The sequence below is a fragment of the Macrobrachium nipponense genome, chromosome 19, assembly GCF_015104395.2.
Source record: "Macrobrachium nipponense isolate FS-2020 chromosome 19, ASM1510439v2, whole genome shotgun sequence".
Lineage (NCBI taxonomy): Eukaryota > Metazoa > Arthropoda > Malacostraca > Decapoda > Palaemonidae > Macrobrachium > Macrobrachium nipponense.
Genome location: NC_061088.1, coordinates 65,629,513 through 65,652,330, shown reverse-complemented (window position 1 = coordinate 65,652,330; position 22,818 = coordinate 65,629,513). Strand labels below are relative to the sequence as shown.

The following is a 22,818-nucleotide window of genomic DNA, read 5'->3' as shown; positions in this document are numbered from 1 at the left end:
AGGATTTCAAATCCCTCCACTGCGACCCCATCTGCCTTAGACAAGAGAAGCAGTCAGTTTGAATTGGTTGACCTGTCATGCTTTGGGTTGGGGTTTGCAATCGCATAACCTGTGTAGACTTTTTTTTTACTGATTTATTGGATGCAAGCAAGCTGAATTGCAAGTTACTTAGTGAGACAAATGTGAAAGGGCAACATATGTATGAGTGGGAGGGACATCGTGCTTGCGTCTGAGGTAGCAGGGAGATGTATATAAATAGGAAAGGGGTCTTGCTTGTCCTGTCAGGAAAACCCTGGGATAAGTGGAGGAGTAACCTACAAATATATTCTTTTGAGGATTGCTCGGGTAGAATTCATTCTGGCAAAAAAAAAAAAAAAAAAAAAAAACAAAAAAAAAAAAAAAAAAAAAAAAAAAAAAAAAAAAAAAAAAAAAGTCTCAGCGAGTGCATGTGGTCCAGAAACGGGAAAAAATAAGAATGGGTTTCGTAAGGAAATTCTCAACCTTTGTCTGATTGAGAATATGGAAGGGGAGTTGAATATGAAGGAATGTGACAGACAAAGAACTGACGTTAATTGGTTCAAAGCTCCTGAGTAATTGAGAACGGGAAATATATTTTCAAAATGGCAAAGCTTGTTAACGATTGGAATGGTTGAAAGGGTGATAAATAGGAAGGGGGGAAATGTGGATGTTTCGGGAACCAAGACGAGTCTAAAAAAAAAAAAAAAGTTTCATACGGATGAAGTGAAAAGAACATATAAGGAGAAAATGTGTGCAAAAAGAATGGGCTGGGATCAAAGATACAAGGGTGGAAAGATACCTATTGAGTAAAATTTAAAGATGTAGTCAACAGCTCAGCCAAAAAATAACCTACTGCATTAATCAAGGCATAGGAGTAAATGCCTTGAAGGTAATATTCCATCACCTGACCTTAACATGTAGGCTACAGATTCTCTATGAGGAGCGGAGACTTGCCACAACCTGCATTTTTCCAAATGTTATTTGTCTTATCTATCACAACAGCAGATAATCCGTAGAATTAAATTACAGGTCTTATGCCAAACACTTCATTCATATTTAATTTTCATTAGGTAACTAAAATGGTGTGTGAGGAGAAAGTGGCGTTATTTATTTCAAAGAAATCAACAGATATAAAAAATTAACACATGCAATTAATGAAAAATTCATAAAAACCTGAATTTTCTTACATACTCCAAGGTAATATTGAGCTAAGGGTGCAAGGAAATCATAATAAAACAAGTTATTTTTAAAGTTTTTAATGATATAGTACCATTCATCATTTGCTCATGGCTACATTTCCTGAAGTTTGTAATGGTAGCTTAGATGCAGGCTAATGATGCAGTGAGTTTTAACGAAGTTTTTATTAATCTTTGAATAAAACAAGTCAGTTTACAAGTAGAATAAGAATGTTTTTGATGATAGACAACGGGAAGGGAGACAACGGGAAGGGCGGTAGAGAGTTGTCGTAGGAGCCGTTAAAGGGACAAAAATTTACAGTGTCCAAGTACCGATTCCATAAACAAAGAAGAAGAACGGGGTCGCTCTTCGCAGGCTAAGTTTTACTCAGCCGACATGGTGAGTGTAACAATAACTTTTATCCTTATTTATTTAAATCATCCTATAGCTTCAGGTATATCTAATATGCTGTTCCGTTTCAGTAAATGATGGAAATTAACTTCATGACGATTAGTGTTTCTAAAATTTTCATTTATTGAAGAAAAACCAAATGAATTTGTCATGGATATTGTGTTTACTTGAAAGGACGATTATAATTCGGTGGTGTACCTTACGCCTAAGTTTTGTTTGTATAACCTGGAAACTCCCGTTTGAAATTCCTTTTGAATTTGTGTCGAGAAGGATTCGTGTGATGTAAATAATTTCACTCTGTTAAAGAGGCCAATGCTGAGTAAGGTCCAGGTGTAATAACTTGAGATTTCGCACTCAGCTAGCCTAGTTCCTTGTAGTCCAGCCTGTGACAACGGCATGTGTTTTCGGGTGTAAATGTTTTATATTAGTATCGAAAGAGGGTCAGGGTTTGTTCCTGTTACCTCTAATACATGGACAAGGAAACTTTCGTAATTTTGGTTCCAGAAGCACTACGGCAAGTGATCCTGAAGTTGCCCGAAATCCGAGATATCGGTTGCCGCCTTGGCAAGTGTTACTGGTGTTTTTAGCCTAGAACATTCATGGTTGAAATTACAGTAAATAAAATAAAAGGCATAATTGCATGGATAATTCTAAGTGATCATTCTGCACCTACTTTTATCTAGGAAACTGATTTCTTCAGTTGTGCTTTTTATTGGTCAACTTTATTTCTTACCTCCCAGGGTAAACGACCAAACGGTATTTCTGGTGATAGAAGTTCACTCTCGTTTATGTTGGTTCCATTGCTAAATAACTATGCAATGTAAAAGCACCATACAAACAAACTACCAAATGACTACCTTCCCAAAAAAGTACTTTTAACACATTCTGTTACCCAGGATAAACATTAGTCAAGAGCCAGTGTCCGTCGAAGCAACACCTTGAGACCTCTACTCTTCTAGAAGTAGGGTAAATGGTAGATCTACAGTACTATTCTGTAGCGGTCTAGACTATGGCAGTTGTGGTTTTCTATGCAGTTTTACCTTCTGAACAAGAATTTTAAGTAATATTTATTTGGACAATTGTAATTAACCCCTGGGGGCCAGTACTAAACACGGCAAAATAGGGGGAAAAACCAGCGACTACCAACCCTTATCACTGTTTTCAGGTCTTATTCACTCTATATTTAAATGGTGAAATAAGAATACAATTACAACTCCAAGCATACCATTCAAAAGATTGAAGTTTCGTCAACATAATGTGATATAGGGTAGATCACCACGGCAGGCCAACCAGGCCACCTACATTCAACGCTTGCCACCCTCCGAAAAAGTACATTATAGGGTAGAATATCACGGCAGGCCAACCCTCATCACGGTGGACGGGTCTTATTCACTCGATATTTAATTGGTGAAACATGAATACAATTGCAACTCTAAGCATACCATTTAAAATCGACTGAAGTTTCATCACATATTGTGATATATGAAAGCCCCATACGAAACTAAAATAAGCATGTGAGCTCTTCGTAAAATATGTTTTCAAGGCAGTTTTGAAATCCAATATGGCGGCTACGTTTTTCATGGACGGTTCTCATCAGTGACGGCCACCATCTTTCCCCAGCCTTCCCAGCACTCATTTGAACAATGTTAGCGTATGTATGTAACGTTTATTGATCTTACTCAAGATTGCAGTTGTAATCAGCACAATAAAACAACATTTTGTTGCCTATATTAGTGAAAGTATGAAACTTGTTATTCCCGGGATTATGGTTGGAACTGAATTCATTCTTACCTTGTAATCGGCGGTTTTTATCCTTACTGCCATCACAACTGAAACTCCACAGTGCTTATTTGATTGTTATTATACACATTTTGGTCTCAGTTCACTCCACATTGCACTTTAAACCCGTTGCTGTTCCTGGTTTCTAAGCGCGCGCGCCATAAACACAATTACAAACAGCAGACGACGACAGACGACGAAACTGCAAAGTTTTATTCCCTAAACTGTTTACTTTACTCGTTATTTAGTTTAAATTTACATTGTTATTTAAAAATTTTGATTTAATTCATGATATTATCCCTTTTTTGCAACCAAATTACCCCGAAAATTACAGATATTTCTAAAGTAGATAAAATAAAATGTTTCTAACGTTTTCGTACATCTGGCTGCCGAAAACCATAGAGGAACGAATACGGGAAAGTGCAGAGGAACGACTACGTTTTTTTTTTTTTTTTTTTGCTTTTTTGTTTTTGCTAGCACTTTTCATTTGATTTTCAGCCTTTATTAGTATTTTGAATTTCTTTTAATAATCGTATGCCAGAAATAAATGTAACCTTTAATGTTTGCATGCTTTAATGTTTGCATGCTAAGAATGGCAAAATCATCGTTGCCACATTAGTGGAGGCTTCACACTACGCCGTTCCATTATCCTGTTAAGCGTCCGCCCCTGATGAGCTCGCTGCTAACGTACCGTCACGCTTTTTTTTGTAATCAGGGATCATAGCACTGATGATATTTTTTCAAAGTTAATATTGATTTTTATGCTTGTTATTCATACTGTAATTAACTGTTGGAAATTCTCTCTCTCTCTCTCTCTCTCTCTCTCTCTCTCTCTCTCTCTCTCTCTCTCTCTCTGAGTCCAGTCACTCGGCAAAGAAAAGTCATCTTCCCTCCCGCAATTGGAAGAAAAGTTTGTATCATCACTGGAGGATTCAGAACTAGAGCTCTCATCATCAAATAGGTTATCAATATCACACTCCTCATCTAGTATTTGATTGATCTCACCTAAAGAAATATGCCTCCTCTTTGGGACATTCATTGTGAAAGACGCGAAATCCAATTTATCTCGATAAACGCCCGAAGCGTATTGAAAGAAAACCAACAGGGACAGGCAGTTTTCTAGCATAAGCGACCACCAGGAAAGAGTTGCCAGGCTGGAAATAAGTTTCCCATGTGCTGAGAGTGTTACCAAATGATGTTCCTACACTTTCTATGCGAGTTAAACGTATTATTACGGGGCTGACGCCAACTTGACAAGCAACAAGCACAGTTAAGTCTTGAACGTAATATCCCGTTGAAGGCGCTACCGAGTAGATCGCGGTAAACGTATTATTACGTGGGTGACGCTTAACAGGTTATAAACTGTTTCCATGAATTCTAGTTGTCATAGTAATGCAATAATGATAAAATTGCTTTAATATTTATGTATATATACTTCCAATACATAGCCTAATTTCACCAATTTCAACGTTTTGTGTGTAGTCTTATACCCAGTTTGGAGGGTCAACACATACCGAATGGCAACAGAGAGAGAGAGAGAGAGAGAGAGAGAGAGAAAGGAAGGCGGAGGAACGAAGAAGAAAAGGGATGGGGGGGGGGGGGAGAGGGTAGGTGGAGCTTTATACGTGTGTTCGTATCCATTTCTGCATAATGGAGTTTTTGTCTCTTGGTACAAGGACAAGTGTCTTATTCTTTACGATTAGTGATTCACGATACCCTTATAAATTACGGCACTGGGTGTAATGCACTATAGCAAAATCTCGTTCTGTTAAGAGTGTTCGTTACAGAAATAGGTATTGCCCAAAAACCTGCTTGCACTGTCTCTGAAACCCATAGTATGACATGCTGCTTAGTTGTCAATCAAGTTTTTTATAGCCAAGTATTTTTTACAAGCTAGCTATTGAATAAATTTTTATTTTTCTCAGTCAAAACATATGCCCCTCAATGCTAACTTTCCTCTTTTAACGACTTTCTGGTCATTTGCAAATTCGGCCCCATAATTTCTTATGTGCGAAAACAGACAAGAGGCCCTTATGGACCGAAACCGATTGCGTCACACTACAGCGATAATCCGCACAGTAAAAACATCTTCATATATCCAAAAAGTAAATAATAAAGATATATAATGCGCATTACGATTATAACAATTACATGTATAGCTGATAACAATCTGCATGAATAACTGGTAAACTGTTCTGCAATGACAGTTGAGTATAGCAATTATTTACAATAGGTACGAAAGTCAAGATTGCGTGACGCATAATACAGAACTTGAAAGAACGTTCTAATTCAGAAAAATAATTACTTAAATTTGAGTCAGAGTCGAGTTACTTTTTTCAATAACGAATATTTTCAAATTAATCATCATATATGTAAAAATAATGATGTTTTACTACTTATTTAAAAATTAGCCAAGAGCACGCTTCTCGTCATCTTCTACCCCAACAGCTGTTTACGCCTGGCTTGTTGTTGATGAGAAATCGTGTTTCGATTGTTGTGATAAAAGTGCTCCAGCGTCTGTGGGTACAAGTGGTGTGCGGATTTATCACAGGAAATGGTTAGTTTATTGACACAAGCTACTCCGTAAACATCGAGATGGCGTCAATCTTCTAAATACCTCGAGTTGTAAGTAAAAATGTTGAACGCGTTTTGGTGAGATTTGCACTACGTTTGAGACCGTTTTCAGTACCCTCTGTTTAAATCTGTTTAAATCTTAAAATTTGGCCTTAATTTCTAACTTTGGGGAAAATACTTACTTCGAAAGGAGAGTAGAGGTCTTTAGCTCCGTTTCTCACCAACAACAAGTCGCGACTGATGCCCATCTCGGGTGTCAGGACGCGTTATAATGTACTTTTTCGGAGGGTGGCTTGCATTGATGGTAGGTGGCCTGCTGTGATGATCTACCCTATAGGGTAGATCACCACGGCAGGCCAACCAGGCCACCTACATTCAACGCTTGCCACCCTCCGAAAAAGTACATTATAGGGTAGAATATCACGGCAGGCCAACCCTCATCACGGTGGACGGGTCTTATTCACTCGATATTTAATTGGTGAAACATGAATACAATTGCAACTCTAAGCATACCATTTAAAAGACCGAAGTTTCGTCAACATATTGTGATATATGAAAGCCCCATACGAACTAAAATAAGCATGTGAGCTCTTTGTAAAATATGTTTTCAAGGCAGTTTGAAATCCAATATGGCGGCTACGTTTTGCGATGGACGGTTCTCATCAGTGACGCCACCATCTTTCCCCAGCCTTCCCAGCACTCATTTGAACAATGTTAGCGTCTGGTACTGTTAAACGTTTTACATTGATCTTACTCAAGATTGCAGTTTGTAATCAGCACAATAAAACAACATTTTGTTGCCTATATTAGTGAAAGTATGAAACTTGTTATTCCCTGGGTTATGGTTTGAACTGAATTCATTCTTACCTTGTAATCGGCGGTTTTTATCCTTACTGCCATCACAACTGAAACTCCACAGTGCTTATTTGATTGTTATTATACACATTTTGGTCTCAGTTCACTCCACATTGCACTTTAAACTTTTAAAACCCATTGCTGTTCCTGGTTTCTAAGCGCGCTGCGCCATAAACACAATTACGAACAGCAGACGACGACAGACGACGAAACCGCACAGTTTTATTCCCTAAAATGTTTACTTTACTCGTTATTTAGTTTAAATTTATTTACTTTATTTAAAAATTTTGATTTAATCATGTATATTATCCCTTTTTTACAACCAAATTACCCCGAAAAATTACAGATATTTCTAAAGTAGATAAAAATCAAATGTTTCTAACGTTTTCGTACATCTGGCTGCGAAAACCATAGAGGAACGAATACGGGAAAGTGCAGAGGAACGACTACGTTTTTTTTTTTTTTTTTTGCTTTTTTGTTTTGCTAGCACTTTTCATTGATTTCAGCCTTTATTAGTATTTTGAATTTCTTTAATAATCGTATGCCAGAAATAAATGTAACCTTTAATGTTTGCATGCTAAGAATGGCAAAATCATCGTTGCCACATTAGTGGAGGCTTCACACATAACGGCGTTCCATTATTATAAACTGTTTCCATGAATTCTAGTTGTCATAGTAATGCAATAATGATAAAATTGCTTTAATATTTATGTATAATACTTCCAATACATAAGCCTAATTTCACCAATTCAACGTTTTGTGTGTAGTCTTATACCCAGTTTGGAGGGTCAAACACATACCGAATGGCAACAGAGAGAGAGAGAGAAAGAAAGGAAGGCGGAGGAAGAGAAGGAGGAAGGACCACGAAGAAGAAAAGGGATGGCGGTGGAGGGGGGGGGGTGGGGTGGGGAGAGGGTAGGTGGAGCTTTATACACGTGTTCGTATCCATTTCTGCATAATGGAGTTTTTGTCTCTTGGTACAAGGACAAGTGTCGTTATTCTTTACGATTAGTGATTCACGATACCCTTATAAATTACGGCACTGGGTGTAATGCACTCTAGCAAAATCTCGTTTCTGTTCGAGTGTTTCGTTACAGAAATAGGTATTGCCCAAAAACGTGCTTGCACTGTCTCTGAAACCCATAGTTGACATGCTGCTTAGTTTGTCAATCAAGTTTTTATAACCAAGTATTTTTTACAAGCTAGCTATTGAATAAATTTGTATTTTTCTCAGTCAAAAACATATGCCCCCTCAATGCTAACTTTCCTTTCTTTTAATTTTAACGACTTTCTGGTCATTGCAAATTCGGAAACCCCATAATTTCTTATGGTGCGAAACAGACAGAGGCCCATGGACCGAAAACGATTGCGTCACACTATTAACGGCGATAATCCAGCAGTAAAACATCTTCATATATCCAAAAGTAATAATAAAGATATATATGCGCATTACGATTATAACAATTACATGTATAGCTGATAACAATCTGCATGAATAACTGGTAAACTGTTCTGCAATGACAGTTGAGTATAGCAATTATTTACAATAGGTACGAAAGTCAAGATGTCGTGACGTCATAATACAGAACTTAAAAGAACGTTCTAATTCAGAAAAATAATTACTTAAATTTGAGTCAGAATCGAGTTACTTTTTCAATAACGAATATTTTCAAATTAATCATCATAAATATGTAAAATATTGATGTTTTACTACTTATTTAAAAATTAGCTAAGAGCACGCTTCTCGTCATCTTCTACCAAAACAGCTGTTTACTCCTGGCTTCTTGTTGGTGAGAAATCGTGTTTCGATTGTTGTGATAAAAGTGCTCCAGCGTCCGTAAACATCGAGATGGCGTCAATCTTCGAAACATTTTTAGTTGTAAGTAAAAATTTCTAAAGTGTTTTGGTGAGATTTCCACTGCCGTGGGCGTCATTTTCAGTACCCTCTGTTTAAATCTTAAAATTTGGCCTTAATTTCTACTTTGGAGAAATACTTACTTCGAAGGAGAGTAGAGGTCTTTAGCTCCGTTTCTCACCAACAAGAAGTCGCGACTGATGCCCATCTCCGGTGTCAGGACGCGTTATAATGTACTTTTTCGGAGGGTGGCAAGCGTTCGATTGTAGGTGGCCTGTTTGGCCTGCTGTGATGTTTTACCCTAACGCGTCCTGACACCTGAGATGGGCATCAGTCGCGACTTGTTGTTGGTGAGAAACGGAGCTAAAGACCTCTACTCTCCTTTCGAAGTAAGTATTTTCTCCAAAGTTAGAAATTAAGGCCAAATTTTAATATTTAAACAGAGGGTACTGAAAATGGCGCCCACGGCAGTGGAAATCTCACCAAAACGCTTTAGAAATTTTTACTTACAACTAAAAATGTTTCGAAGATTGACGCCATCTAGGGTAGAATATCACGACAGGCCAACCCTCATCACGGTGGACGGGTCTTATTCACTCGATATTTAATTGGTGAAACATGAATACAATTGCAACTCTAAGCATACCATTTAAAAGACTGAAGTTTCGTCAACATATTGTGATATATGAAAGCCCCATACGAACTAAAATAAGCATGTGAGCTCTTCGTTAAATATGTTTTCAAGGCAGTTTTGAAATCCAATATGGCGGCTACGTTTTGCATGGAAGGTTCTGATCAGTGACGGCCACCATCTTTCCCCAGCCTTCCCAGCACTCATTTGAACAATGTTAGCGTATGTATGTAACGTTTATTGATCTTACTCAAGATTGCAGTTGTAATCAGCACAATAAAACAACATTTTGTTGCCTAAATTAGTGAAAGTATGAAACTTGTTATTCCCTGGGTTATGGTTGGAACTGAATTCATTCTTACCTTGTAATCAGTGGTTTTATCCTTACTGCCATCACAACTGAAACTCCACAGTGCTTATTTGATTGTAATTATTCACATTTTGGTCTTAATTCACTCCACAGTGCACTCGAACCACATTGCTGTTCGTGTTTCCTAAGCACTCACTCCGTAAACAAAGTTACGAGCAGCAGACGACAACACTGATTATGAGATGCAAAGCTTTATTCCCTTAATTGTTTACTTTACTCAATATTTAGTTTAACTCTACTTCAAAATGTTTATTTAATTCATGTCCATTATCCCTTTTTTGCAACCAAATTAACCCCCCAAAATTACAAATGTTGGAGCACTTACAGATTAGCGGGCCCACTCGACCGCCGACCAAAATCGGCGGAAGAACACCAAAACCAATATGGCGGCGATACCAAAACAACAACAAACAAAGTAGGGAGCTACTACATATCCGCGAAGATCGATTTATGTGTGCTGTTAGTAAGGCCGTGGCGGACCGGCGCTTCGCGCCTTATCCATATATTTAAAGATTCTTGGCAGGCACGGCATGTTCTGGCAAGAGGTAATGTTGCGCTGCGCGCACTAACCGCAGGGGTTACAGTAAGGCTACTTACCATGGCGGATGGATTTGGGTGTCGCGATACCAAAACAACAACAAACAAAGTAGGGAGCAACTGGCCCGGTAATGTGTAAACAACCCCAAATGTTTCTGATGTATACTTACGAGCAGACGAAGTGAGGAAAAATGACTCCTCGTTGCCAATCTAGTGGAGCGTCACACATACGCCGATGCATTTACAAACTGTTTCGATGAATTCTAGTTGTCATAGTAATGCAGTAATGATAAAATTGCTCTAATATGTATATATACTACAAATAGATACGCTAATTTCACTTATTTCCCCGGTTTTGTGTAAGTCTTATACCTAGTTTGGAGGGTAAACACATACCAATTGACAACACTGATAAACAATTGAAGAGCGCAAAACGCCGCAAAGAATGCCGTAGTCCCCTTGAATAAGTGCTGGTAAGAGGTTGGGTTTACGATTGTTGTGATGAAAGTGCCCCAGCGTCTATGGGTACAAGTGGTGTGCAGATTTAGCACAGGAAATGGGAAGTTTGTTGACACAAGCGACTCCGTAAACATCAAGATGGCGTCAATCTTCGAAACATTTTTAGTTGTAAGTAAAAATTTCTGAAGCGTTTTGGTGAGATTTCCACTGCCGTAGCCACCCTTTTCACTACCCTCTGTTTAAATCTTAAAATTTGGCCTTAATTTCTAACTTTGGAGAAAATACTTACTTCGAAAGGAGAGTAGAGGTCTTTAGCTCAGTTTCTCACCAACAAGAACGTCGCGATTTTCGATGCCCATCTCCGGTGTCAGGACGCGTTTTATAATGTACTTTTTTATGCATGACACTTACCTCAGGTATATTATATAGCTGTCTTTTCTGAAGTCCGACAGAATTTAAAAAACTTCCGACACACGCAGTGGTCGGCCAGGTGGTTAGTACCCATTCCCGCTGGGAGGCGGGTATCAGGAACCATTCCCATTTTCTATTCATAAATTTTCTGTCGCCGGTACTGAAAACACCTGTTTTCAGTACCTCCGGCTTAGGATTTTGGAAACTTCATTTGCCGCTAAGTATCCTAATTGTCTTTTAATTTATTTACTTGGATTTGTGGCTAGGCATACGCTATCTTAAATTGATTTGAATTTGATTCATTTTTGCATAAGATATCTGAATCTAGTTAGGCTAGTTTCAGAGGGTGTTGTCTGCAAAGATAGGGTGTGGCTACCGAAAGCTTCGGTAGTTCCGCACTTGGGGGGCGCAACTTAATCAGTAAACATGTCTATTTCCGTAAGGAAAAAAGTATGATTCGTATGTACGCAATTAATCAGTAAACGTGTCTAATTCCGTAAGGAAAAAGTTTGTTTAGTATGTACGCTATTAATCAATTACGAAAGTCAGGTAGTGATACTGCTAACCTTCCGGTAGACTTTATTTTGCCTAACGCTGTAGTATGGCCTACGGGTTATGACTATGTCTGCGAGAGGTGATCGCTCTCCTTCATTGTTGTGAAGAGTTCTACTTCTGTTTTTGTTACGCCTAACCGTGTAATGTTTGCCTTCGGCCCTAAAACAGTTGTCTGTAGAGGTTATTGCCCTTTCTCTTATACTATTTCGATTCGTAACTTAGAATCGAAAGTGGTTGCTTTAGAGAGCAATAGTGAAGTGGCTAAGTGCAGTGACAGTGCCCCTTGTGTAGTGGAGGGTGCGTCAGATTGGCCTTATAACGCCTCTAGGTCTAGACCTCTGTCGAACTCCCAGAACCAAGGGAGAGGGCATGTCGAAAGCCGAAGGAGGGTTACAGGGAACCCCCACCGATCTGGCGTGCCTTCGGCAGTTTCTGATGAAAATACCCAGACTGCCAAAGTGCGTGCACATGCACGAATCCTGAAGGATTGCTTCTCGTCCTCCGAGGCGTCCTCCCCGCACAAGGGTTGGAGCTCTCGGAAGGACTCGCGCCCTCTAAGAAGCTTTATAGAAGAGGACGCTTCACTCCCTTCCCTTCCCTCGTTATGTGTTTCAGTGAGAAGTAAGAAGGCGAAAGTTGCCTGATCACGTGTACTTCTTTCCACCAAGAAATAGGAAAAAGAAGGCAGTTTCTCTCGCTTGTTTTGACTCCTGTCAGGAGCGTGACGCTTTTTATTTTCTGCACGCTTATTTATTTGGACGATCGCTTGAACAGGACGCTCGGTTATGGACGCACTCACCAGTGGACGCCGAGCGTCCTCGCCAGTGGCCCGCCGAGCGCGCACCAGGACACCGAGCGTCCTCGCCAGTGGACGCCGAGCGTCCTCGTCTGGACGCCGAGCGCGCACAGGACGCCGAGCGTCCGCCAGTGGACGCCGAGCGCGCACCAGACGTCCTGACGCCACAGAACGTTTCTGTTGAACTCTTCAAGCTCTTGTTTTAAGATTTGAGCCTCAAGAAAGTGAACAGAACTTCGTCTTCGAAACCCGCAGCAGACCTCGGTTTCGTGAATTCAAGAGGTCTCTGTCAATATTATATTGCTTTTCGCAAAGGTGGATGGAGTTAAGGAAAGCTCAAGGGAAGATCTCGTTTTCTCTACCTCAGTCAAGACTTTGAGATAAGACAGTTACGGGTTATGTAAAGGCTCGACGTCCTGAACGTCAGGATTTTCGGCAACGTTCAGTAGGATTCTTGCAAAGGCACTCATCAAAGGACGCTCTTCAGGAAAGCGCAAGACAAGACTTCCTTTGCCATACTGCCAATAAATTTAAAGCTTTTTAGACCATCTGAAAGGGTTTTTCAGATGATAGATTTTGTTAGTTTCTAGTCGAGACTTCCATGCCGATTGAGCATCGTCGTTCTACCTACCGTAAGCCCAGTCTTTTTACAGGATTCTTGTCCCTTCCTTGTTTTGAGACGGGAATCGAAAATAAAAGGCTCGACTTCCTGGATTACGTTTTGTCAATTCAGTGACTTTCCCCCATTGACAATATACTATCGTTTTGTCAAGTAAGTGGGTCTCCCCTCATTGACAAAATATCTCTCTGTACCGTTAATAAGGGTTGGGTTAGTTCTCATTGACAAACATCTCATTAACTTGATATTGCGTAAGCGAATAAGGACAAGGTTCGGAAGAGCTCTCCTTCCTCTTTCGCAGACTCGTACAAGAAATAGACTTTGTAGACTACGTCAATGAACTCTTATGTCCAGTATCTTAAGAAGCTTGAGATGTCTGCTTCGATTCTCTAAGTTTTGTTCATGAAACTTGCCTGTCAGATATGTATGTAGCTGTATTTCCGAATTCAGCTATATATAGGTCTGCCAGTAAGTATGAACAAACTTTATTGTGATATAATAAAATTTTTTGCCTTTGCGTTATTTTACTACTGGTTGGTTCAAGTCATACACGCTTGCTGTAGTTACCTCTTCGGATGGCAACCAAGAGGTCTATTGTCTACTATTTTAAGGACATTTAATCGTCACTCCTCAGCCTTCCAGGAGTTTCCGATTTATCTTTTACCGTTGTATGGTAGTGTTCTGACGACACAAACGCATCTATATATTTAGCGTTTTCTGTTTCGCTTAAATATACCAGCTTGAGAGTCTCTTTTTGTTAAAAAAATAACGGACCTATTTCTTCGTAGAATAGGGTAGCTGGCAACCCAGACATAAAGTTAAGAGACGACGTTCGTAGCTGCTGGCTGCTGCTGTGTCTGACTGTCCAAGTTCCAACCGAGCCACCAGTAACAGATCGTGCGCTGTCATGCGCTGTAGGTTACGTCTCTCTCTCCTGCGGGATTGACTGACTAACCGTATCTCTGTGCTGGCGGTTTACGTCTCTCCTGCGGGATTGACTGACTAACTGTATCTCTGTCCTACAATCACGGACTTTAGCCTAAGATTGAGGGGATTTCTTACGTGAATGAATAAACGTTGCATTAGTTTTGCCTTACTATGTTCAACAGAGTTATCTCTTAATCCTTTCGTGGCTCGTTACCGCACGGTATAGAACTACGAGTCTACCGCAACATTGCACTTTTATATGCTCTCCTGCTTAGGCAAAGCGCAGCCTTATAGGGAGTAAGCATACTCGGGGAGGGAATGGATGAGCTTGCTGGGGACCATTTCCTTCCTGAAGAAGTTTGTTTCCCCGAATAGACTGCAATTCAGACCACAGTTTTCCGGGTGACCGGGAAACTGAATATTATTCAATATCTCGGATAGGAATTATTCTGAACATCTCTCAGTGCGTCATGATAGAAAGAAGGTGCCGGACATCTGGATAGTGTTTCAGATGTCCTGGATCTTAATCTGAAAGAAGTAAATGCAATTCGGTAGTCCCTCCAGTCCTCGAACGAGTTTTTGGAACCAGTGGTCCACATCAACTCTGATATTCCACAGCTCTCTCATATCTTAAGAAGTATCTTCTCTCGGTCCTGCTCGAGTTTACGAGAAAGAGCCTATTATAACAACAGGCGTAGAATGTCAACGATCATCTAGAGGTTCGTTACAGGATTGCAAAAGTCCGTACGAATCGTCTCGATCGACGGCAGCAACGATAGATTACTAACATGCTAGGTATTTTAATTAAGTGGTGTTCTTTTTATGGTTGTCTGAGAGGGTTATTTCCTCTTCAGTATGTGAAGTGTAATGTGTTTTTACGTTAGCTTTGTGTGTGGTTCAGGTGGTCTAACTTATCCTAGCATGAATGCCCCTGGTAAGAGAGGGCTAGGGTTTCCTGTCAACAAATTGGTCCCGTCCAGTTGTTCAGACCCTTGTTATTAGCTTTCTCAACAAACAGGTCACATCCTAGTTGAGAGCTACTAAGGTTTAGCAGGCTAAGAGGCAGGACCTACGAAGTCAGCTACCTTAGCAGGTAAGGAACTTAATAAATAATTTTAAATAATTTTAAAATTAGTTAATTTTTGAATTATGACGATGTTGCTGTCTGTGACCCACCTCCAAATGTGTCAATCAGCTATATATATACCTGCCAGGTAAGTGTCATGCATAAAAATGATATTGTTATGATACAATAAAGTTTTATGCATACTTACCTGGCAGGTATAATATAATTAAATTCCCACCCTCCTCCCCTCAGGAGACAGGGTTCAGAGAAAATCTGAGGAAAACGGGAATAGTTCCAAGTACCAGCGCCAGGGAACGTGGGGGAGATCACCTGAACTACCAGTGGTCTAGCGGTTGCCGAGAGTTTTGAAAATTCTGCCAGTGCGAACAGACAACAGAGAATGTTGTTTGACAGATTTGCATCTGTCAAACAACAAGACCTTCACGATCATTGAGGTCTGTGGAATCTCATTCTAGCTCACCATCTACTTTTTTGCCTCGCCTGTTTTCTCGGAGTCAGACACTCGTGCGAGATCAGGCGACATATAGTAGCCCTGAGTTTCTTATTGACGAAGTCGATTGCGGACGACGTTGGGTTGCGTTGATACACCCCAAGGTTTGCTTAGATTGAATCGCCCAGGCAGTCCAGACACTCATCCTTCAGCTAAGAATAGTGCCTTTTGGTCTTCAGGGTACAGCCTTGCTGTCCTTGATTCGTCTGACTGGTCAACTGGTCGTTCACCGCCTGACTTTAGTACAGACTGTGCATTTCCGGATCGAAGCTTTCAATATGGAACTTAGACGTAGTCTGAAGTTCGTTATGTCAAAGCATTCGAACCTCTCCTGCCTGTTAACTTCTTGTATGTGATCAGGAAGGCCTTCTTCTAACCACCCTAGATACGACAAAGAGGGTTAGTGAGATTTTAAGCCATCGTCACAAGTTTTGGCTTTAGAGAACACAAGGAGGTGTGCTCTCTAAGCCTTTCGTTATGGCTAAGAATGGAAACCCTTTTTGTCCTTGGGCCAGGATCTTGGAAGCAAGGATGGCACAAGTTAGTGGGCAGGAGCCAGAGAGTGTCCTGTGCCCTGTCAGGTCTCTCAAGTTTTATCTACTTAAAATCAAGAAGTCGAAGTCAGTCGGGCAATCTGCAGTGTTCCGAAAAAGACCAGACTTGCCCATATCGAAGTACACCCTGGTTTTAGGGTTAAGGAGGTTTTCTTTCAAAAAATGCTCCTTCATTGTGTTTGCACAAAGATTTTGAAAGCTTTTTTATCTGAATGCTCACAGAGGTGAGGGCGCGGCCTCGGAAGCATTTCAACAGAGCATGGCACTCAGCAACATCCTGAGTACCATGTTTTAGCGAAGCAACTCGGGTTCACTTCACACTCCCTGCGATGTGAAGATGGCATATGAGATCTGCTGCTCGCTAGGGCCATACGTGTCTGCAGACACATCTTGGGGGCAAGAAGTACTACTCATCCTATCCTGTAGAAATGGTTAGGAAGAGCTCTTAATTTAGTTGTGGAGTCGCTGACAACGGCGACTTCTTAACTCTGAAGCCTTAGTTAACACACATTAACTTTGGCTAGGTTGGTTCAGGTGGTGATATATATAATTATCTATATATATTTATTTTACTTCTTAGCCCTCATGGTATGGTCAATATGGTCTAGTCACATTGTGGTCACGCCCCCGTTGACAGATCATCTGGAGTGCACCAGCTTCATAGGTCTCTACCTCGCTGGCAACTCTAGTAAAGCAGAAGCAGACTTGGGTGACAGTAATCACGAAGTCGGCTATGCTAACAGGTGGAACCAAGATGTAAATCATCTGCATGCATTTGTGTCCCAAAATCCTTCTATTCTGTCCCTTCCCACCTCCAACGGTGGGGTTCAACTATATATATATATCTGACAGGTAAGTTCATGAGCAAAATGATATTGTTATGATACAATAAAGTTTGTTCATACTTAACTGGCAGATATATATATATTCAAGTACCCACCCACCTCCCCTCAGGGGACAGTGGAAATAAAATATTGAATAGAAAATGGGAATGGTTCCTGATACCCGCCTCCCAGCGCGGGAATGGGTACTAACCACCTGGCCGACCACTGCGTGTGTCGGAAGTTTTTTAAATTCTGTCGGACTTCAGAAAATACAGCTATATATATACCTGCCAGGTAAGTATGCATAAAACTTTATTGTATCATAACAATATCATTTTCGGAGGTGGCAAGCGTTGATTGTAGGTGGCCTGTTTGGCCTGCCGTGGTGATTTACCCTATATGTAACGTTTATTGATCTTACTCAAGATTGCAGTTGTAATCAGCACAATAAAACAACATTTTGTTGCCTATATTAGTGAAAGTATGAAACTTGTTATTCCTGGGGTCATAGTTTGAACTGAATTCATTCTTACCTTGTAATCGGTGGTTTTTATCCTTACTGCCATCACAACGAAACTACACAGTGCTTATTTGATTGTTATTATACACATTTTGGTCTCGGTTCACTCCACATTGCACTTTAAACCCGTTGCTGTTGCTGGTTCCTAAGCGCTCGCACGCCACAAACACAGTTGCGAACAGCAGACGACGAAACTGCAAAGTTTTATTCCCTAAATTGTTTGCTTTAATTGTTATTTAGTTTAAATTTACGTTGTTATTTAAAAATTTTAATTTAGTTCATGTATATTATCCCTTTTTTGCAACCAAATTACCCCGAAAAATTAGATATTTCTGAAGTAGATATATACAATCAAATGTTTTATTGTAGTGTCTTACCGAACAATTATAGAGCCGTGATTTCCACGAGCGGCAGGATACTAATTCAAATTTAGCGGCGTCGGCGTCGCCAACACTGGTGGTGATGACGTCATCTCCCTCCACTCGCGGGAGAACCAGGTACAACTGCCCAGGTGAATCCAATTCTTTTCCTGCCGGCGTCCGGTGAACATCGGTGGTCGGTGCGGTTGGATGACTTTGCTTCGCTTTTTTCTTGTGGATTTTGATCTTCGGAATTGGTGAAGTACTCTTTTTTTGGCGTTGTTGTTGTTTTGCTTTTTATTTAGCGTTGCCATGTCGGATTCTAGTCCGTCGGGAGTTAGGTTTTGCATCTCAGGATGTAAAACTAAGATTATCCAAGCTAGAGTATGATTCTCACACTAAATGTGTGTTAAGTGTGGGGACAGGTTTTGTTCAGCAGATCGAAACATGTAACGAGTGTAGTGATTGGACTGATTCTCAATGGAAGTTTTTTAGTTCATACTCGGAGAAATTAGCTAAAGACAGAATTAGAAAAGCAGCGCTTAGGGAAAGTAGACTTAGCTCTGCTTCGTCTTGCGATGCATCTGTTCCTTCTGTTTCTCCTCAAATTGTTATGTCTCCTTTAACTACACCTCCTATTCCTCCTACTAATCCCACTTCTCCGGCTTCCCGTGTAGTTTCTTCCGACACCATTGCCAGTCTGGAATCGAGGTTAGATCAGAAATTTTCGGTACTAGCGAATACGGTTTTTGCAACTTGGTAATTCAGTTAAGACGTTTTTGGAGAAAGCGGCTTCAGGTAAGAGTGTAGTTGAGGGTGCGTCTGTCTGTCCTGACACGTCTCCTAGACAAAGGTCACTGTCCGCCCCCCTCCCCCGCACCGGGGAGAAGACATACCGGAAGTCCAAGGGAGTCGATCGGGATTTGCCCACAGACAGGCGCTCTCTTGTTGAGCCTGTTGCGCCTCAACAGGGCTCGTTAAGCGTTGGAAAGGTGTTTGCGGTCAGACGCCTTTCAAATGATTCAGCGATTCGTCTCCGGTCGCACGGCGCTCTTGGCGAGATTCGCCCGTTTCGCGTCCCTTAAAGAGGCGTTCAGGCGCCGATTCTTCGCCTCCTCCAGTCAAGCGGTATAAGGAGCCTGAGAGTAGGGTTGCGCCTCGGCCGTTAGGGGCTAGTTCGTCGCCTCAATCTGTGCCTTTTTCGGCTCCATCTACTAGTAGAGATTGTGGTTTTAGCGCTGTAGCTAGCAGTTCTAAGGGTGTTTCTTTAGGCGCTTTTTCGTCTGTTACGCCTGATGCGCCTGTTTCGCCTCGATTTTCGGCGGCTCCGAGCGAGGCGCAAGTAGTTTTTCCGCCGCCTGCTGAACATTTAGGCTCTTCCAAGCCTACGTTAACTGGTTTTTGATTCGTCTCTGGCGCCTTTGCGCAAGCAGTTAGAGATGTTAACCAACTGGATGAATGAGTCCAAGGGTGGTTCGAAACCTTCAGATCCGGTTGTAGTTCCGTCTACTTCTTCGGCGGTATCGGAGAATGAAGAAGAAGTAGAGGAGGAGGATTCACATCACCTCTCGTGTTATTCACGTCTCCTTAGATTTCTTCTGGTATCTTATCCAGATTATTTTGAGAAAGCGGCTCCGCGCTCCCCAACTTCGACTTTTTTGATGAGGAGGAAAACTTCAGACCCTCTCCTCCCAAACTTGTTCTATCTAAAGCGGTTAGACATTCGTTGAAAGAGACGGAGAAATGGATGTCTAATGAAAAGAGACTTAGGGAAGGCTCTTTTTGCTTACCCTCCCTCTAAGTTGCTTCGTAAGAGGTATAGGTTTTATGTAACTGGGGAAGCTCCTTCTCTGGGAGTTTTCTGCCTCCTCCCAGGGAGACTTCTCCAGTTTAATCGACTCCTCTAGAAGATCTGCTTTCGCCGCAGCGAAAGTTTTCTTTACAGCGCCTGAGTTGGACCACGTTGTAAAGAATCAATTTAAACTTTTGGAAGTCTTTAGCTTCCTTGATTGGACTATTGGCGCTTTAGCGGCCAAGATCGAAGACTGTCCTTCTCTTTCTCAGGAGTTAGCGGAGGATTGGATTGGTGTTCTGTCCTGTGCGGACAAATCCATTAGGGATGGATGTGATGAGTTAGCTTCGCTCATCGCCTTTGGTACCCTTAAGAAAAGGCAACTTTGGTGCTCCTTTGCTTCTAAAGGGTTACGTCCCAACAGAAGTCTGCTCTCTTGTTTGCTCCTTTTGTGAAAGATAACCTCTTTCCAGACGATGTAGTGTTGTCAATTTCGTCTGCGCTAGATAAGAAATCTACTTCGGATTTACTGGCACAGTCTACTAAGAGACCTAAAGCTCCTGTGGAGACTGTTCCTTCGGTTCTCCCTCTGGCCCAAGCGCCTTTTCGATGGAAAAGAAAACCCAAGCGCTTCTTTCGGCCGAAATCGAATTTGCGACCTCAGTCTAAGGCCTCGGCCAAGGGTTAACAAACCTTCCAAATGAAAGCTCGGTTCTTCATGCACCAGTGGGAGCCAGGCTGGCTCTGTTTTGGGAGGAATGGGAAAACAGAGGAGCAGAAGCCTGGGTAGTGCAAGTACTCAGTTCGGCTATCGTATTCCTCTCGTTTCACCTCCCTCGCTCTCACCTGTGCCAATTCCATTCCAGGCATACTCTCCGGGCTCAGACAAATTTCTGGCGCTAGCCGCAGAAGTGGAAGCGCTTGTTCTCAAAGAAGCGATAGAACAGATAGAAGGGGATTTTCCTCCAGGCTTTTACAATCGCCTTTTTGTAGTTCCCAAGTCATCAGGGGCTGGAGGCCGGTTGGATGTGAGCGCCCTGAACTTGCATGTCCAGAAAACAAAATTTCATATGGAGACCACGGTCGGTTCTGGAGTCCATCAGACAGGGGATTGGATGTCTCTCTGGACATGCAAGACGCTTATTTTCACATTCCGATACATCGCGAATCTCGGAAGTACCTGAGGTTCATGTTCGAATGGCAAGGTGTTTCAGTTTCGGGCGCTTTGCTTCGGACTAGCGAACCGCTCCTCAAGTTTTCACCAGGGTTCTATCCCCGATAGGAAGCTGGCTACACATATTAGGATAAGAATCTCCCTCTATCTGGACGATTGGCTTCTCCGGTCGGAATCAGAGAGTCGGTGCATGAAGGACCTGGAACAACTCTGGATCTTGCCAGAAAGTTAGGAATTCTGGTCAACAAACAGAAGTCCCAGTTGGTTCCATCTCAGAGCATCCTTTATTTGGGGATGATTCTGAATGCTCAAGTTTTTTCGGGCTTTTCTGTCCCCGAAGAGGGTTCAAGGCTGTCTGGAGACAGTTCAGGAGTTCTTGGACAAAAAGGTAAGTTCTGCCAATCAGTGATGAGGCTTCCTGGGCAAATTGACGTCAGTGGAGAAATTTGTGACGTTTGGGAAGACTGCACATGAGACCTCTGCAGTTTTTCCTGAGAGCCTCTTGGTGCAGGAAGACACAACCAGACTTGATTACCTTTCCTGTCACGATCAAATAAAAGAGGACCTAAGGTGGTGGCTCTCTCGATCAAGGTTGGAAGAAGGGTTAGATTTACGACCCATCCTCCCGAACCTACAGTTCTTTCCGACGCATCGGACACAGGTTGGGGAGCCCTACTGGGAAATCAACGGACTTCAGGAGCTTGGTCGGAGAAGGAGGAATAAGAGTTCCACATAAATGTAAAGGAACTGTTAGCAATTTTCTTGGGGCTCAGACAGTTTCGGAGCTTAGTAGAAGGTCGAGTAGTGGCAGTGCATTCCGACAACTCCACGGCTCTCTCGTACGTGCGGAAACAGGGGGGACTCAGTCTTTCTCTCTGTACGAAGTAGCCAAGGATCTCCTCCTGTGGTCAAACGAAGCGAAGGTTTCAGCTAGTCCCGAGATTTGTTCCTTCCGGGAAGATGAACGTCCTGGCGGACGAGTTAAGTCGTCACAGCAAGTGTTTACCTCTGGAGTGGACTTTGGACAACAAGATTTGTCAGAAACTTTGGCGCCTTTGGGGACGACCGTCAATAGACCTGTTTTCGCGACATCAAGGAACAACCGTCTTCCTCTCTTTTGTTCTCCAGTCCCAGATCCTCTAGCTTGGTCGGTGGACGCAATGCTGTTGGATTGGTCGGGTGGGTCTGGAAGCTTATGCATTCCCTCCGTTCGGTCTAATAGAGAGGTGCTGAACAAGTTCATGTCGCACAGCAATGTAACGCTAATGTTAATCGCTCCCTTTTGGCCCAGGAAAGAGTGGTTCCCGGACCTTCTCCAGTTGTTAGTAGACTTCCCCAGACTTCTTCCTCCGAGAAGTGGCTTCTCAAACAACCTCACTTCAAGAGGTTCCATCAAAACTTGTCCGCTCTAGCTCTGACAGGGTTCAGACTGTCCGGAATCTTGTCAGAGCGAAAGGATTTTCAAGAAGAGCTGCAGAAGCTATCGCTCGTTGTAGGAGAGAGTCTTCTAACAAACTCTATCAAGGGAAGTGGAGAATCTTCAGAGAGTGGTGTAGAAGTGCTAAAGTCTCTACTTCTGCGACCTCTTTAACAGAAATAGCAGATTTTCTTCTATTTTCTTAGGAACTCTAAGAAACTGGCTCCTTCGACGATCAGAGGATATAGAGCCATGCTCTCTTCGGTTTTTCGACATCGAGGTTTGGATATTTCCTCCAATTCAGATCTGTCGGACCTCATTAGGTCTTTTGAAACCACTAAGCTCCCGCAAGATACAGTGGCTTGGAACTTAGATGTGGTGCTTAAGTTCCTCATGGGCCACCGTTTGAGCCTTTTGAAGTCGGCTTCACTCAGGAACTTGACTAAGAGGCACTCTTTTCTTATTGCACTAGCTTCTGCTAAGCGTGTCAGCGAATTGCACGCTATAGACAAAAGAGTCGGTTTCTCTCAAGGCAATGCTGTATTTTCGGTATCTTTGACCTTTCTAGCCAAAATGAGAACCTTCTAATCCTTGGCCGAGGAGTTTTTGTGGTAAGGAACTTATCTGA

General features: G+C 41.9%; 1 protein-coding gene across 1 annotated transcript in view; it reads left to right on the top strand.

Annotated features, from left to right (window-relative positions):
• Positions 1 to 1,480: 1,480 nt before the first annotated feature.
• The window catches only part of LOC135217720 (large ribosomal subunit protein eL14-like), a 41,841-nt gene continuing 20,503 nt past the window's right edge, over positions 1,481 to 22,818 (top strand). The window contains exon 1 of the mRNA XM_064253714.1: positions 1,481 to 1,593. Coding sequence (XP_064109784.1) covers positions 1,591 to 1,593 — 3 coding nt within the window. The 5' untranslated portion in view covers positions 1,481 to 1,590. The remainder of the gene's footprint in view (positions 1,594 to 22,818) is intronic.